Source organism: Pteronotus mesoamericanus, unplaced genomic scaffold (genome assembly GCF_021234165.1).
Source record: "Pteronotus mesoamericanus isolate MK-2021 breed Mesoamerican mustached bat unplaced genomic scaffold, CSHL_Meso_final contig_25, whole genome shotgun sequence".
NCBI lineage: Eukaryota > Metazoa > Chordata > Mammalia > Chiroptera > Mormoopidae > Pteronotus > Pteronotus mesoamericanus.
Genome location: NW_026555105.1, coordinates 23,238,337 through 23,256,848, shown reverse-complemented (window position 1 = coordinate 23,256,848; position 18,512 = coordinate 23,238,337). Strand labels below are relative to the sequence as shown.

General features: G+C 39.7%; 1 protein-coding gene across 1 annotated transcript in view; it reads left to right on the top strand.

Annotated features, from left to right (window-relative positions):
- Nucleotides 1-18,512, top strand: part of DNAAF9 (dynein axonemal assembly factor 9) — a 120,556-nt gene that overhangs the window by 18,073 nt on the left and 83,971 nt on the right. Inside the window, exons 3-7 of the mRNA XM_054573974.1 lie at nt 2,402-2,521; nt 5,495-5,619; nt 6,371-6,467; nt 7,329-7,435; nt 13,540-13,617. Coding sequence (XP_054429949.1) covers nt 2,402-2,521; nt 5,495-5,619; nt 6,371-6,467; nt 7,329-7,435; nt 13,540-13,617 — 527 coding nt within the window. The remainder of the gene's footprint in view (nt 1-2,401; nt 2,522-5,494; nt 5,620-6,370; nt 6,468-7,328; nt 7,436-13,539; nt 13,618-18,512) is intronic.

Sequence of the window (18,512 nt, the reverse complement as noted above, 5' to 3'; positions counted from 1 at the left end):
CTCCTACTGACTGTGACAGTTTCTCAGACTCTCCTTGTTGTTGATGACCTTGACAGTTTTCGGGAGTGCTAATCAGGTGTTTTGTAGCATGTTCCTCTCTTGGGGCTCTTATATTTCTCATGATGAGACTGGGGTTAGGAGTTTTGGGGTAGAAGACCAGTGAAGTGACATGCCATTTTCATCATGTGATATCAAGGATACATACTATCAATGTGACTTTTCACTGTTTATAATGACCTTGGTCAGCTGGCTAAGATAGTGTTTCAGGTTCTGCACTGTGAAATATTCTCCCCACCTGTCCTTTCATACTGTTCTCTTTGGACGGAAGTCACTATTCAGCCCACTCTTAAGGAGTTGGGAGATATGCTCTGTCACCTTTAGGAGAGGAGCGTCTACCTAAGTTAAGTGAAATTCTTCTGCATCAGAGATTTGTTTCTTCATTTATTTATTTATTCAATCATTTGTATCAGTGTTGGACTCATGGATATTTATTTTATAGTTTGAGTTAAAAATCTCAGGTCAGGGGGAAAGTAGGTTTACAGTTGTGAGTATGCGAAACAGTTTATTTTTAATTATTATTTATTATTGTATCATTTTCCACATGAACAAGTGTAAACCTACTTTTGCCCACACCCTGTACATTGAGTTATAATCCACTACTATTTCAAATTGTTCCAGCTTTGGCCATTTGGGGCTCTTTTAATTGGCTCATATGTATGTTCCTCCGTTTGATACACCCCCACCAAAGTTTTTTTGTTTGTTTAGCATTTTTGTACTTTCTGGCACTATAAGATGCACCAGACTTATTGTGCATATTTCCTGTACCAGTCCTAAAATCAGCCATTTCTCTAAGGAACCCTGGTTTCTTTAATGGACAATAGAATTGGAAACCAAGATCTGGACACTGAGTGTGCTTATTGCTGCTGGGGTGTCATTGTGTCTAGGCCCCATATCAGCTGGCAGAATAAGGATATATATGTGTGTACATTAATTGCTGTGTATATGCACATATCTGTAAATGTTATGTAAGCATTTGTATCTATATTAAGTTAAACATGAATTCATATTAATGCCTTCAGCTCTAACCTATTACCGCATGGATCATTCTAGCCTCCTCCTCTTGCTTATCTATAAACTCGCATTCCACGAGTGAGAAGTGAGGCACCATCATCTACCATCCATTTACTTGTTTAATTCCAGTATACATGTGTAGTAGTATCAGATTTGTTACCCATAATGCCTCTGTGGGAATCAACTTGATCAAGTAGAGCACAGTGCTTACATATAGTTTCTTTTGCCTTTAATTTTATAGTCAGTTTAATGTTAGCAATTTATGTGGCAATTTATGTAGCTGGAACCCTTAGAAGAGGACAGGCTAAGACTAGGCCTGCCCTTTCAACCTTTGGTGTTATGTAGGCCAGGCCATTCCTGCTTTTGATTCTTTCTTACCCCTCCCTTCACTGAAGTATTGGATGGGAAAGAACCGGGCTGTGCTGCTTTGATCTCGGCCTAGAAGGGAGTCCTCCCATATTGTAAGTCCCCTGACACAGGCAGTCCCTGGGTCTTTCTGGTCTGAATGACGATTACTTTTCACTGGTCTGAATGACCATTGGCAGTCCTTTTTCCCCAGGCTCCAGCGTATTTCTGTTCTTCAGGTCTTTCTGCCCCACCTCCTTCCTCTTAGTCTCACATAGACAGCTGCCCCCTGCCCTTAAGATGTCCCTCTAGCCCAGAGCTATAGATACCCAGGAACCAGGGAGTATATGTGTCTGTGGCATTGAAAGGCAATTGTGAAGGCAGTATTATTTCATTTCCTTTTTATTTTTTTCTGACCCAGCCCCACTGGACTGCAAGTTTCATGAGGGCCGTTTGTAGGCCCAGGACACACTCCAGCATCCTGCACAGTGCCTTGGGCCTGATAAATGTTTGCGAAATGATGGGTGTGTGTGGTTCTAGTCACTTGTCCTCTTCTTGTTTCAAACCACTTTAATCCTCCTTTATTTGACCCCAGATGTCTTAGTTAGGGTCTTTTTGAGAAGTGATTATTTTCCTAACACCAATTCCTATCCCAACTGAAAATATTTCAAAACCTTTAACCAGCCATGACAGAACTTGGATGATGTTTTCTGATTACTTCTGTCCTCAAGAATTGCATTTTTGGCAATTAACAGTTTCAATAGTCTGTGCTATTTGACTGTCTCCTGAATCCAAGAGAGGGTATTTGATACCGAGGTCTGCTTCTTTCACAGACAGTTGCTTAGTTTGGTTTCTGGTACAAAACTGGCCGAAGCTGTCACCTTTTACATAACCATCTGGGATTTGTTGAGCAGGGGCAAACTCTTTGGGCTCGTTTGCTCCCCATGGTGTAGTACAGCTGATCAGAGCCTTCTTTGCCTTGCAGGAATCGATAGCAGGTACAATGAAGGCTGCAGAGAACTGGCAAATTATCTTCTCTTTGGTTTGTACAACCAGAATACCAGTGATTTTGAGAAAACGGGGTTTTCTGAAGAAGTTCTAGATGGTAAGTATATTTTGGTAAACTCTGTGAAAGTAATACGTGATTTATTTCTTCAGATCCTTAGTTCATGCTTTTTTTTATGGAAAAACATGATCAAATTTAAAATAGCCTGAAGCCCCAATAAATTTTTACTTTCTTATTAATAAAGAAAACATTTCTTCTTTGCTGGTATATCAAGTACTGTGCTCTTGTGGGTCACTTGCTGGATGATAAGAGACTAGCAACAAGTAGTTTTCAGAATATGTTGTGTAAATCAGCTTTAGAGAAAAAAGTAAACATCAGTGTTTAGTTTTGTATATTGTTGACAAGGTACTGATTCTCCTCAGAATCGCCTACTGCCTCTACACGCTGGGGAGGTTCAGATTATGTGCATTGTCCTGTGAAACCACTTTCAGCTGTGAGTAAAGGATGAGCCTGCAGGATACTCCTGCAAGGAAGACTTCATGTGGATCTTCAGCTTAGGAACAAAGACTCTTTGTGCTGCTCTGTCTTTGGGAATTGTTTCCTGTGTGACTTTAATTCATGGCAATGCCCATGACTACAATGAAAGCTTTCTGCTTACATTTGCCTTTCCTCAGCTCTGAGACACTTACCCTGTGTTGATGTTGCTGTGGCTGATGCCCAGGAGCTGTCTCTGATATCACATACTTAGAATCATGACTTGTCTGCCAGATGGGTCAGGAGACACAGGAATAGAGGAATCAAATTGGACAAGAGACAGAAAGCTCTTGTGACGCAGCTGGGGAACGCTTGAGAGCAAACATCTGAGGCTGATATAATCTTGCTGTGTGGATCTAGTACAGTGGTTCTCAACTGGGGTTAGTTTTAGTCTCTAGGGGATATTTGCCAATAGTTGAAGACATTTTTGATTGTCATAACTGGGCAGAGTGGGTAGAGGCCAGGGATGCTGCTAAACTCCTGACAAGGCACAGGACAGCCCCCCACCACAAAGAAATTATCTGGTCCAAACTGTCAGTAGTTCCAAGGTTGAGAAACCCTGGTCTAGTGTATGTGAAAATTCTTCTGTAGTAAAGTTGTTAATACTATCTATCCTTAGGGATTGAGGGAAGATTTCTTTCTTATTCGGAAGTACAGAAAGAGGCGGAGATTATTTCTTTCATTAAGTTTTTTCAATTCAAATTTAATTTCAGATTTCGAGTCTAAAAAATGTTTCTGTACACTGTACGGCATCTACTGGTTGGAAAGAATTCATTTTGGCACCTTTTTAGAGAGTTATAAAAAGATAGATGCTTGTACCAGCCACACCTTTCACTGCAGCCAAGGTTGCTAAGGACATTGTGGTACTGAAATTAAGGAAGTAGTTTAAATCCTCTAGGGTGTGCCTGCCTTTTTTTTTTGCACTTTGTCTATTCTGTCACTTGGCACAGTCAGAGCCTTGTCTTCAAAATTAATAAGTTCATATTTTTAAATTCAAGTCTTAGTTGGAAAGCTGAGATCACCAGGTTTATGCTTCTACATTTCAGTCTCTAATCATATGAGAGGAAAAGAGGCCAACAGGAAGGATTCATTTTAAGAAGAAACTTTGAAAGTAGTTTATATCTTTATCCAATTCTCTTATGCTTGCTTCTTTTACCCGACTGTGTACTCTGTTCAACATTCTTCATCGTGATGACATCAGTTCTAAGAAATCCTGAGAATGCTTAATTAGGTTTAGTAGTTATCACAATATTTCTTTTATTGAATTCTTTGCAGTATGTTACACATTAGAACATATGCTGCACAGGAAGCCTCAGGCATTCTGAGTGACATCAAAATCTTCACTGCTCAGCAGATGATCTACATGTGATTCAGGGCAGGGCTCTTTTAGAGGGCCTCTGTGAGGAAAACCAGAGGATGAAAGGGGGTCCCTTTTCTATCCCTGGCCACCTTTGGACTCCAGGGCGAACCTGAGAGTCAGTGGCGCAGCTGCTCCATACTGTGCTCCCTAGAACACCTTGGGTCTGACCAGGTGTGTAGCTCAGAGTGGCTTAAAAAGTCACCATCATGGAGCTTTATTTCAAGAGGCTGCCCAGCTGTGTGGTCAGCTGTGGTCAGTATGCATCAGGCTTATGTTTTTGTAGATGATAGTCTGTTGCAATGTATTACCATGTTGGTGTTGCCCTAAACCCTCTGCCTCAGCCGCCTCCTCCAGCAGCTTCCCTGGAGTCATCTTGTTAATGGTTCTGCTTTCTGAGGAGCCATGGAATGGATTTCCTGTTTTTCTTCTGGAGGCATGACTGTTTTCTTTCTCACTATTGAAACTTCTTTAATAGTCCTGCCCTATTCCATGGCTCTCCTTTTCGTTTATCTAAGTTTATTTGCATTCTTGGGGTTGCTTTATTTATTTGACTGCCCATAGATGCTTACTCCTTAAATTTGTGAGCTACTGATCTATTTATAGAAGCCCCGTCAACCTGCCTGTACTTCCTTCCTCCCAGCCTTTCCTGTGTACAGAGTTCACCCCTGTACACAGTCACCCTTCCCAGAGCCAATAGACAGTGTCCCTGGAGTCAGACGAGCCAGCAGGCAGCAGCTTTAGACACTGATGTCTGTAGAACTAGTCACTGCCTGTGTTTGGTGCTGTTTTCCTGCCTCACTTGCTTCAGGCTGTGGCGTCTCCATTTGGAATTTATCTCTGCAGTGAAATATACAGCTGAGTTTGGTACCGCAGATTTGACTGTGTTCCACTTTGCAAAAGAGTCTGAAGGCTGTTCTTTTTACTTACCCTGTGCCTGCATCGCCATCACTGGAGGGCCACAGTGGTGGGAGCATCACATGGGGACGGGGCAGTCCTTGCTCTCCACCCTTGAGTGTTCTTCAGTCATTTTGGAACACATTGCTGAATTAAAGAATTTTCTGTTTAGAGTTTTGTTACATCGTCTCTGAGGTAGTTTTAATGGTTTTACTGTGTGGGCAGAAAACGTCTAAAGAAAATGCTTTTGACAATCTTGTGTTTTAATTTTGGTTTTCTTACAGATGTAATTATATTGATTAAATCAGACAGTGTCCATCTCTACTGTAATCCTGTAAACTATCGCCATCTCTTACCCTGTGTGGCACATTGGAGAAATCTGCATTTCCACTGCATGACCGAAAATGAGGTGAGGAGAATAGATAGAACAGGCACTTAGAGACACTCTAATAATATTCTTCCAGGAAAATGTTGATCTGGAATAGGAATCCCCTAAAAAAAATCAAATTGCAGAATGTGGTTACACAAAAAAGGTTATTTGTTTAAGTGGAAATTCTCACATTTCATTATGTGGCTACCTTTTGGATAAATTATATACCTGAAGGAGATGGAAGGGACTGTTCAAATCGAGACCTAGTATGGGCTTGTGAATGTGTCTTCCTGTCCTGCTTCGTCACCAGCCTGCACACTCTCTCTCAGGGGACTCGTGCCTATGTACTGCTCCAGGAGAACTGGATAAGCTTTGTGACATTTCTGTGTTTGGATTTCTTGGTATCTGTATTTCATTTGGGCTATTTCAACGGTTTGGCTGGGAATCAAATTGGGATTTGAGATTTAGGATTTCATGGAAAACGTGACCTGATGTAGGTCAAGAACCCTTCTTTCCATGTGAGCGTTTGTGGGATTTTTGAAGGCAAGTTTTCTCTCTCTCTCTTGCGTTTAGGTATGTGGTCCATTTTGAGGTGATTTGTGTGTGGTATGAGATGCAGGAATGACAGTGTTTCTGGCCGGCAAATGTAAAATGTTGGCATTGCAAACACCATCCTGGGTGCAGTCTTTTATGAATGTTATTTAGGGTAACTGATAAAATGCAGAGAAAATATGGAACTTTCCACGATGTCTTGTCAAACCTGGTTTTCCTTTTCATTTCCCCTTTTTAGTATGAAGATGAGGAAGCTGCAGAAGAATTTAAAATTGCCAGCTTTGTAGACATGGTTCGAGACTGTAGCAGAATTGGCATTCCTTATAGCTCCCAAGGTGAGTGAGTGGCGTGAGCATTTTAACCTTGTTTGGATGGTATGTGAATAACATGGCCCTACCTTCTCGTTTCATTGGAGGCATTCAGCTGGGAAACCTATTGATCTGTTTTCACTGAGTCAAAGACTGAAGCAGAAAGGGATGTGGGAACTTTCCTATACCAGCTTGTATTCATAACTGAAGTTTCTGCAGCTACAAAGCAGGCCACCTACAGTCAGATAGAAGAACCGATAAGGCATTTACCACAATTGCCATCTAGTCTGTACCCCTCAGTGTGCGTAGAGTGTAGATGTGAGGCTTCTTGGTAATAAGAAATAGTAATTGGGTAGCTGTTGAAAACATGCTGTCAGTAAGGCTCAAAAGTTATGGGTAAAAATATAGGAAAAAATCAACAAGTTTAACAGTGCTTACACCTTATTTGAAAAAAAAAATACCCTTGCACATTGAAGATGCTGTTATAAGAAAGGAAAATTTTTGATTTGGTAATTTTCCCTTGAGGAAGTTGTTCAGATATGTTTCTTAAGGGAGAGGAGCCAAGTTTGGGTCTGTTAATAATTATATCCACTAACTGATGCAAGTCAGATGTAATAGGCCACTATTTTTTTATTTATTTACAAAACCAGACTGTGAGATTGTATTATAGAGAAATCTGAATTTATGTAACTTGTTTATGGTTTGAATTTTCCTTGACTGTCACTTTTATTTCTAGTGTTAGTATCTAGCCATTTTATCTGTTTCAATTTTATTTTGCTAGATGAGGCTGTGGTGAGAAATGGTGCCTGTCTGACCACATTAGATCAGGTTTAGACTGTTATATCCAGGGTGGTATTTGATACATGTTGTTGTATTTGATTCCTCTAGGTCACTTGCAGATATTTGATATGTTTGTAGTGGAGAAATGGCCAATTGTACAGGCCTTTGCACTTGAGGGCATTGGCGGGGATGGATTTTTTACCATGAAATATGAGGTAGGTATGAAAAGCAGTATACCTGGTTTTATGAAGGGTCCACAGTGTGGGTGTGCATCATTATAATACCCTGAAAAGCTGTCAGTGACCTCCCAAAGGCATGGAGCAAGGTAAAAGATGATTAAGGATAGAGTAAGTGGGACCTTGGAAGCAAGGCCCACAGCTAATTCCTGCCCTCCTCCTGAGAAGTAGCAGCGTCCCTAGGAAATGAATGGAGGCTTGCCTGGCAAGCTCTGTAGCGTGGAGGAGCCTGGGCTGTAGGGAAGTGCTGAGGAGAAGCATACCACTGAACTCCGCTCTTCTGCTCCACAGCCACAGTATTCTTACACTGATTGCTAGCGCAGAGCATCAGCAGGCTGCGGGACCTGTCCCCATAGGAAGTTATGCTCTCTAACTTAGAAGAGTAGGGGCTGGAATGGAGGCAGGCCATTGGAGATAAGAGAGAGGCAGTTTAACATCTTTAGCAATAATAATACTTATTGTTAATTATATAAACTGGGCATTTATAGAGTGCCTCCTATATGCCAGGCACTGCCCTAAGCACTTCATGTGAATTGACTTTTAATTTTTACAGAAAAACTCTGAGGTAGGTACTCTTACAATCTGCATTTTACAAAGAGGTTAAATGAGCTTCCCAAAGTCACAGAGCTATTAGTCAGTGAGTGGCAGGGCTGGGCTCCAACGCAGAGAGTCCTGCTTCAGCACCTGTGCTCCTAACCCCAGGGCGGCTGCTGGATTAGCACCAGAAAGCAGCACACTAGGAGGTTGCATGATTCATGCAACCCAAGTGAGGCCGCCCTCCGGCTCCTGCCTTAAGATACATCACACCATGAAGTCACAACCCAAAGGAATAAAACCCCCTTCCAAAAAACTGTTACAAGGCAGTGTAGATCTTCACCATAGGGTAGTGGTTTTAGGGGGTGGGATATGCAATGAGGAGGAAATAGCACCAGTTTTATAGGAAGGGCAGGGCAGGTGGGACAGGAGGGGAAGGGAAGGTAGAAAAAGATCTCAAGATCCGTTTCTCAGATCCTTTTCTTCTCTGTAGCCGCTAATTTTCATTCTCTCAAATATTTTTCTTTGCTTGACCTCATTCCCCACTATGACCTCCCACTTTCAGTTCTCTTCCTTACCCTATCCTTCCTAGTCCTTTAAGATATGGAGCAGTTTGGCCTTCTGATAAGCTGTGCCAGTCCATTCTCTACTGCACTCTGATTCACCTATCAAAGGCCTAATATGAAGGTTCTGGCCTCCTTTGAAGACTAAGAGAAGGAGAACTACAGTTATTTGTAATTTAATTTTTTTAAACTTCTACTTTATTGCATGGCCATACCCAGAAGGAAGTTATTAATTCAGAGGGTGTTTTGTCCCTGATGTGGTAGATAACCAGAATGAAACAGGAAGCCCAGACTCATATAGCATTTACTTGGTACTTAGGCTGGACCAAACTGAGTTGTGGATATAGAGAACTCTTCCTGGGAAGCAGTACCGGGAAGTTCCTCTGCTAGGGCTTTCCCCACTTCCAGCTTCTTTCTTCTTCTTCTCTAGCTGCTGGAACTGTGACCTGGTAATATAAATTTACATCGACTAGCTCCCCAAAGGGAGGATTCTAATAGGAGACTTCTGAATAACGAGAGTAACCATAGAGCATGCATTCATTCACCTTTTTTAGGGGCAAACACGAGATCTTTGTATTGAAAGGTAGAATAAGACTTATGAAAAGATTCAACAAATATAAGAAAGAGACCATGGCATATCAGATGCAGGGAGAGATCAGCATGTTTTTTAAAAAGATTTCTTCAAGAAATACAATAAAAATTGAGGAAAATATCTCTTTTGTGTTTTTAAAGAATGGAGTTTGTAAAAAGAGAAATGAGATATGGTAGGTAGAGCAAGCAAATTAAAAAGGGAGATGGATGACATACAAGGAAAGATTGTATTAAGTCTCAAAATTCATTATTAGAGTTAAAATTTGAATTTAAAAAGAGAGATCAACCTAGTACCTCACAAAAATATAATCAGTTAACATACTTGAAAAGCTGTTTCAGAATATAGAGGAAGGGGCCAAATAGATTAAATCAGTAAGAAGGAAAAAGATGAAATGGGGGAATAAAGAATGGAAATTGGTGGTATTGAAAACAAAGGGATTGATTAAAAGTTGTTACACAATAGTCTGTGCCTCCTCCCCAACACATATACACTGTCCCCCAAGCGACAGGCAGCCAGGCATTTACCACCTGCCTCCTCCACCCTAGGAAAAATGAGGAACAGAGGTGAGTGGGTAGGGGTTCTCTAAAGAAATTGAAAAATAAGACAAAAAAAATAGAACTCATTGGCTAGTGTAGCTTTTATTGCCTCAGAGGAAAGCCCTCCATCCACATTTTGACATTTAGAATATAACTGGATAGCGATCCTGGAGTAACAGCCTCCTGCCTGTCTGCTCTCCCCCCAAAAAACTTCCTGGTAGTTGACAAATTCTGTTGAAAGCATAAAGCTTCTAGTCAGCCTTACCATTTGAAAATATAAGCAGGCCACCAAAGATCACGAGATGTTTGATTAAATACCTGTAACTTAAAAGAAAAAAGTCACAATTGAAAAAAGAAGGACTGATTGAATAAGACCCAAAGATAATTTAATATATACAGGAAAACTTAAGACACAAACTCTTCATAGGATGCCCAGAGAAATGTAAGATTTTTGGCAACCATAGAACAAGTATTATGTTGTGATAAATGAATGTAAGGAAAATAGCTCTGGGAAATTATAATTGATAAAATCAATAGAAGAGTTGGAAGGCAAAGTTAGAGAAGTCTCTACAACATAGAATAATAAAATCAAGGAGATAGAAGACAGGAGAAAAAAGTTAAGACACGGAGGACTGATCCATGAAGTCTGATATCCAACCGAGTGTAAGTTCCTGAAAGCTAAAACAGAGATATCAGAAGAGAGGAAAACTTTTTAAAAAGAACAGACATTTCCAGTGAAAAAGAGAAATAAATGCTTTTAAATTAAATCACTTAGCAACCATGTATGGGAGGAAAAAATTTAGATCTATCTATGCCTTTTTTGAACACTAAAGACAAAAGAATGCCATAAAATACTTCCAGTAAGAAAAGAAAAAAAATTACCTACATTAAGACAGTAGGAACTGGATTTTCCTCCTCCCCCAAGTACAACAAACAACAAAAAACCAAACACACCAAACAAAATGTGAGAAGCAGTGGTTTCAAAATACTTCACATGAGGCAATGAGGAATAGTGATTCCCTGAAGGATAGAAATGAACAAAGTGAATCCTATGATTGCCCTAGCTTACCAGTTTGAGGAAATTTCCAGGCCTTGTCAGAGGAAGGAGGCACCCAGGTGGATCCCAGTGTACTTACCGAGTTGAGAGTCCGGTGAGACCAAGGAAGCTAGAGTAATAGAGAAGAAAGAGGAGGACTTCTGGCCAAGACGGTGAGGTAGATAGATGTACTTTGCCTCCTTGCACAGCCGAAAGAAGGGCAACAAATTTAAAAACAAAAAATAACCAGAAGTGCCAGAAAAATGAACTGTATGGCAGTCTGACAACCAAGGAGCTAAAGAAGAACCATTCATCCAGATGGGTAGGAGGTGGGGGAGACGGGCAACTGAGACAGAGAGGTCACGTGGCAAGGCGGTGGCTGGCAGACTGGGCGGTCCCACATTTGCAAGTGGATAAACCGTGAGGAACAGCTGGGGAGCAATCCAGGGTTCCAGTGCAGGAAAAGAAAGCCTCAAACATCTGGAGGTAAAAACCTGTGGGTGTTGTGGCAGGAGAAACTCCCAGCCTCACGCGAGAGAGTTCGTTGGAGAGACTGATGGGGTCCTGGAATGTACACAAACCCACCCATGGGGAATCAGCACTAGAAGGGCCCAATTTGCTTGTGGGTAGCAGGGGAAGTGACTGAAAGCTGGCAAAAAGCTTAGCCAGCGGCATTGTTCCTTCTCGGACCCCTCCCCCAAACAAGCTCACAATGCAGTGATCTGGATTGCCCCGCCCTGGCAAATACCTAAGGTTCTTCCCCTCCCAACAAAACAGGCGCACTGAGACAAAGAAATATGGCCCAAATGAAAGAACAGATCAAAGCTCCAAAAATAGAACTAAGTGGTGAACAAATAGCCAGCCTATGAGATGCACAGTTCAAAACTGGTAATCTGGATGCTCACTGATTGGCTTGACTATGGTCGCAAAATGGAGGGGAAAGCAAAGGCTATGCCAAGTGAAATAAAGAAAAATGTACAGGGAACCACCTGTAAAGGGAAGGAAACTGACACATAAAACAATGATATGGAGAAGAAGGAAGAGAGAAACATTCAACCAGAACAGAGTGAAGAAACAAGAATTCAAAAAAAATGAGGCAGGGCTTAAGAACCTCTGGGAAAACTTTTAATGTTCCCGTGTCCGAATCATAAGGGTGCCAGAAGGTGAAGAGGGAGAGAAAGAAATTGAAAACTTACTTGAAAAAATAATGAGGCAAAACTTCCCCAACCTGGCCAAGGAAATAGACTTCCAGGAGATCCAGGAAGCTCAGAGAGTCCCAAAGAAGTTGGACCCAAGGAAGCACACACCAAGGCACATCATAATTACATTACTCAAGATTAAGGATAAGGAGTGAATCTTAAAAGCAGCAAGAGACAAGGAGGCAGTTAACCTACAAAGGAGTTCCCATAAGACTATCAGCTGATTCCACGTATTCAGCGGATTATTGATCACTGCATTCACGTATGAGGTAACCACCAAAGGTGGACGGGGACATATGAACGTGTTCAAGAATAGCGCCTGATGCATGGTGAGAGCTGGGAGTGCCTAGTCCCACCGGTTAGACTGAACACATAATTCACAGGGCACTGGGTAGAGTCCTCAGGAGGGTTTTACCTTGGTAATGGTAAAAATCGGCCCTACACTGAGCAGTGCTCTCCACCTTCTGGAAAGAAAAGACTTGAAAGGAACAAACTGTTCGCAAGTAATTAAACTGCATTGCAGTAGAAAGCTCAAGAATATTTATAGGAATACAAAAATACCCAGCACCCAACAAGGTAAAATTCACAATGTCTGGCATCCAAAGATTATAAAGTTTACAAAGAAGCAGGAAAACGTGACTAGGAATGAGGTAATCAATCAGTCAGGCAAAATTGACCTAGAATTGACAGAAATATTAGAAGTGGCAGGCAAGAACATTAAAACAGTTATTCCAGCTGTATTTCATATGTTCAAAAAGTTGGGAGACTGAACATGTTAAAGACAGGAAAAAAATTTAAAAGACCCAAATTGAACTTTAGGGTTGATACATTTTTTTAATTAAACAAGTGAAAAAAGTGAAGCTGTTGATAGCTTTAGGACAAACAAATTTTGTTTAAAAAAGCAAATGGTACCATTAGTATATACTTGGTTTGCAATAAATAAGATATAGATGGTCTTAATATTATAAATAATAATTACAGGTACAACCAAAAATCGTATTATAGTATTAGATGATGTAGGTGTGTCTCTGTGTGTGTAGAGAAAAAGTGTGGGAATGGTTATGGCTGTAGAAGAGCTGTATCTTTGCCGTAAGTCAGTGTTGAATTTCTAAACTGATAAATCAAGAAATAGTAATATGTTATAAAAAAGTATGGAGGTACTTACCAGAAGAAAATCTTAAAAAACTTTTAAGTGGTTGCCCTTGAGGAGTGAGAATAGCGGAGGTTTGTGAAAAGTAGGAGTAGGGGAATAAATTTTTTATTACAAGACTTTAGTACTATTTGATATTTTTTAAAATCATGAGCATGTATTATTTTAATTAAAATTTTATTTTAAACAGGCAAAAAAGTATATGTATGTGCATATGTATGTATGTTTATAAATATTTGTATGTCCATCATTGAAGATATTTAAAAAATGTACTAAAGTTTCTGAAAAGATAGTTTGCTTGAATGGGACAGCATTTATTAATTTGTATAGGCTCCACTGTAATTGATAGAAATTTCATTTGTTATTCTAATCACTGAGTTTTCACCAAGATGGTCATTTCTGAATGTCAGAAAATAATTCAGATTGTCCTAATGATAGTGACTCTCATTTTAATTTTTGCCTTTTTGTTGCAGTTGCAGGATGTGAGTTTGAATCTGTGGAATGTCTACAGTAAGATGGATCCTGTGTCTCTGGAGAGTTTGCTTTCAGAAGTAAGGAGCCAAACTATTTTACTTAGAAATATTACAACCAGCTCACTTATCTACTTACTCTATTTAACTTGAAGAAATGCAGGATATATTTAGTTTAGTCAAAGAATTGAGCAGTTTCTTCTCTGATTTTTGAATTCCATGAAGGTAGAAGGGGACCTAGAAAAGTGATACTGCCTCTTCCACAATGAGGAAACCTCACCTGAGGTGAGACCAAGGCTGCCAAGGTTTAGGTTTTCATCTAAAGACATTCTTTCTGTTGGGCTGGACTTTAGAAAAACAATACAGAGGGTTTCTTTTTGCACTCATTCTCTGCCATGAAAAGATTAAAAAAATATGGGGTATGGTTTAAAGGAATCAAGGATTAAAGAACAGGTCAGCAAACTTTTTCTCTAAGAGACTAGATAATAATGTTTTAGGCTTCATGTGCCCTGAGAGCAGCTGCAGACAATGTTTAAACAAATGGGTGTGTCTGTGTTACAAGGAAACTTTATTTATAAAAATATGTGACCTGCCCACAGGCCATAACTTGCCAACTCCTGGATTAGAGAGTCAGGCATAAATTTTTCATTTGAACTTTGAAGGAAATATTTAGGGTGGGAAGAGCAACTTGCAATGAGGAAAAACAAACAAAACTAAGAAATAGTACTTCGGTTAAACAGCTCACTAGTGTCTCTCAGTGGTCATGGGTAGAGATACATGGAAACAACAACTTGTAGCCTTTCAATGAAATTAGCTGTAATATCAAGCCCCTCCCCCAAAAGAAAACTATACACCAGTCTCACAAATATTTATGCCTGTATTTTAAGTAAAATATTAGCCAACAGAACCTAGTGTCAATTTAAAAGCATGTTGATGAAATAGGGCCTGTTAAGGGTTTAGTATTTAACATCAGGAAATCTATTAGTGTAATCACTGTATTCAGTTTTCTTTATGGAGCCATTTATGACTCCATACATGCCAAAAAGGCATTTGATAAAATTTTAACATTCTGTTTAAATATTTCTAGTATAATAGAAATATAGCAGAAAAATAAAGCCTGAACTTTCTGTTCTTTTGAAAAGACCTGATCATCAACAAACACCTAGCCCAATTATGGAAGAAAGTGAAAATTGCAAAAAATTACATTAATTGTGTAATAAGAATGATAAAGAGGCCCTGACTGGGTAGATCAGTTGGTGAGAGCATCATCCTGTTAGGCCAAGATTGTGGGTTTGATCCTTGGTCAGGGTATATACAAGAATCAACCAGTGAAGACATAAATGGGTGGAACAACAAATTGATGTTTCTCTCTCTTTCTTTATCTCTCCCCCCTCCCCTTCAAATCAATAAATAAAAAAAATTTCTAAAAAGTGGTAATGTTTAACCACAGATAAAGAAGAGAGTTAAGTAGTTTAGGAGTTTCTGGAAGTGTCTGAGACCCATGTCTAGGTCACACGTGGAGCCTAGATAAAGTGTTATAGTTCTGAGAACAGTGCAAGCATCTCTGGAGTCAGTGGAAAGGGACCACAGAGGAGAACATCTTTAATTGCAACATCTTCAATTGCAATAGTGACAACCACCATGGACTGAATATTAAGCCCTTTCTTGGCTTTCTGGCTTCCCTTGAGCTTGGTATTCTTAGGTGATATCCTGAAGAAATGGAAGAAATGGACCCTTTTAGTATCTAGTAGTATACTTCTTATCTGTCTGGAAGACTGAAGGCTCAGAGCCAAATTTAATTTTACTTATAAATAATAAAATAAGATGATATGTCTTGGACCAAGATGTGGCTGAGCCCATTTACACCCACTACATTATAGAGAGCTATTACAAATCAATAAGAAAAATACAACAATGAGAGCTGGGGGACAGCAGGAATTGGCTATTTGCAAAATAAGAAATAAAAATGACCACAGTTTTCCACTCCCATTTAGGGAAATAGAAAGTCAAAAGAAATTGCTGTCACCCTAAGAACCAAAACAGTCTGAATAAGTAACAAAATAATTGTTTAAAATTAAAACCATTAGTGAGCTGAAGATTCTGAGAAAGCTAAAAGAACTCAGTTCCAGAAAAGGTAGGGCCCTTCATAGAATGCTTTTCTAATTTCTGGTGGAGCAGCAGAAGGAAGAGGAATCCACCACACTCAGGAATAAGTAGAAGTCAGCTGACCTTTAAAAGAGCTATGTGGGGTGAGTCAGCACCTACCCCTCGACTTGATCCCATAGCTTTTTACAAGTGCTCAGGGGAGTCACCAAAGGCTAGGGACCAGGCAGGAAAGCTGAAAACCATTGCCCCTAGGGAACCTGACACTCTGAACAATCACCTGGATTAGAGCAAGAGTGGAGAGCAACACTTCGGAGGCATTGCAAGTATTAACAAAGTATAAGTAGCTGCCCTCTCAAGGTAGGGGTCAGGCAGCAAGATAGAGAAGGAACCCCTTATGTAGAGCCAAGGGGACTGGAGAGCTAAGAGAACTCCTTAGCAACCCAAAAAACTGGTAGCCAGCTTGGAAAGCAGGGATAGATAGTCCGTGATTCACAAAGCTTGTGGCTCAGCTATAAAACACAGAGATTTCCAGAATCTTGCCAGTGCTCTGAGCAAAGTCTCTACTGAAGTTCATACCTACCCTCAAAATATTTTAATTTAGTGATAAACAAAATCAAACTACAAACACAATAAGACCTAGATTCAGGTCAATTGCATATCAAATGGCTTAGATCCTTACTCTAGTGGACTAAAAGTGTCTGCCCTTTCCTAGAGGTAAATAGTATTTACCTCAGTTTTGACTGTGCTTTCATACCAAATGTGTAGCATATGATTAAAAAACTATAAAACATGAAGCAAGAAAATTTGATCTGTGGTCAAGAAAAGAAATCGTCAATAGAAGCAGATAAATAGACCCAGATGTTGAAATTAACCAATGGATTTAAATAACTTACAAAAATGCCAAAGAGTATGGAAGAAAAGACAACATGCATAGAAATGAGGAATTTCATAAGAGATCTGAAAACTATAAATAGAAACACATGGAAAAGCAAGAAACTGAAAATACTATATGAAAAGTGAAGACTAGTAGATTGGCTTAGTAGCAAGCTAAATAGCAATGAAGAAAAGTTCAGTGAACTTGAAGATAGGTCAATAGAAAATTTCTAAACTGAAGGACAAAGAGAAAGCAAGGGGGGTGGTAAAGAGCATCCAGTGTCTGTCAAACAATGTCAAATGATCTAACATAGTATATTTGGAGTCACAGAAAGAGAGTAGAGAGAAAATAGGGCAGGAAATTTGAGTTGATAATGTCCAAGAACTTTCCAAATTGATGAAATACTTCAATCCACAGATCCAAGAAGCTCAGCAAACCACAAGTAAACATATAAAAATGAGTAAGGATTTGTTCAGGGATTTCTTGTGGTGACTCTTCAAATGTTTATATATAAACTCCAAATCCAACAACCAAAAGAAATTAAAATGCAATTCCAGTCATTACTTATGTCTTTAAAAATTATTTATAAGGGAGGTAGTTCATACCCATATTATTTCTTAAAACTTTTTTTTCTTCTCCCTTCCCTTCTTTCATAGCCTGCAAACTCCTCTAAATCCCCTTATTCTCTGTACCATTGAAATACTTTTTCTCTTTATATGTATTTTGCCTTTGCCAGGACCTGTGATCTTACAGCTGGAATTGACACCTAGGCTTCGATTCTTGTTGGCCAGTCACTGCTGGCAGTTCTTTGATGGCCAGAGAACCTACAGCTCCATGCTTCTTTGTCAGGTGCCACTGAGCAAAAATGCAGTCTCCTGTGGGATTTGATTTAGAAACATGTTCAGAACATGTTTAGTGAGAAAAGTAAAAAAGCAGAGTATATTTTCATCTTTGTAAAACATTTTGTGTTTCTGTGTTTTAGAAATTTCAAGTGGTGGTTTTAGTGGTCTTTTCATTACATTAATTTTCTTATCATTATTGCATTATGTAATTCTTAAAAACAACTTTAAATATTAAATGGAGCTTCCTTCCCCCTCTCAGCACTCAAGAGCTGCTGCTGCTAATACCAGCCAAGAGCTGAGAGTACTGTCTGAAGTCCACCGTCCTTCCCCACTGGCCAAGGGCCAAGGCATACTGGAATGTTTCTTGGGGTTTTCAGACCTTTGCTGCTTATCTGACCTTGATATCTATCTGGGTTTGTCTTCTGGATTTGACCTGGAAGAGTCGGAGCAGATAGACTTTCCCTTCTTCAGCATGAGATTCAACTGACCGGTTCCATGTACATTAACAGTATCCATTTCCACAGAGGCACTGTTAGTGCCGGGGAAAATTAGAGAATAGTGTGTCTGGTGGAAAGTACAGAGGCTCTGAGTATCTCTTACCAAGATCTATTTCCACTTTTGCTGCTTGCTAGTATTGCATCCTGAGGTCACTTCACTGTTCAGTGCCTCAGTCTCCTGTCTATAAAGTGGGCATAGAGAAGTACACGAGGATGTTAGGAAGAATATATAAATGAATCATATACAATGCTAGTTATTTTTAGTATAAAAATTTATTGCATCTTCCATTTTAGTCATAGCATGGAGCTGAAAGTATTTAACAGTTCATTCTACTTTACTCTAATTAGTACTGACATCCATCTCCCTCAGGGAAGTTTTGAAGTTTCTGGGAGCAAAGTACCTGTCTTCTTCTGTGTATTTCCAAAGCACACAATGTTTTTTCACATAGAACATAGAGAATGGCTACTGCTCAACTCTATAATGCTTCTTGTTATAGACCCCAGCCAAGGTGGGTATCACCATGTAGGCCATTAAAATGGAAACATACCTTTTGAGCTCGTTTCTAAGTACAACTGAAAAAATAAAGTGTATTCTGTATTAATAGCTATATTGGTTCTTTTTGTTTTTCTAAGATTCACAAAGTCAAGCATTCTGGT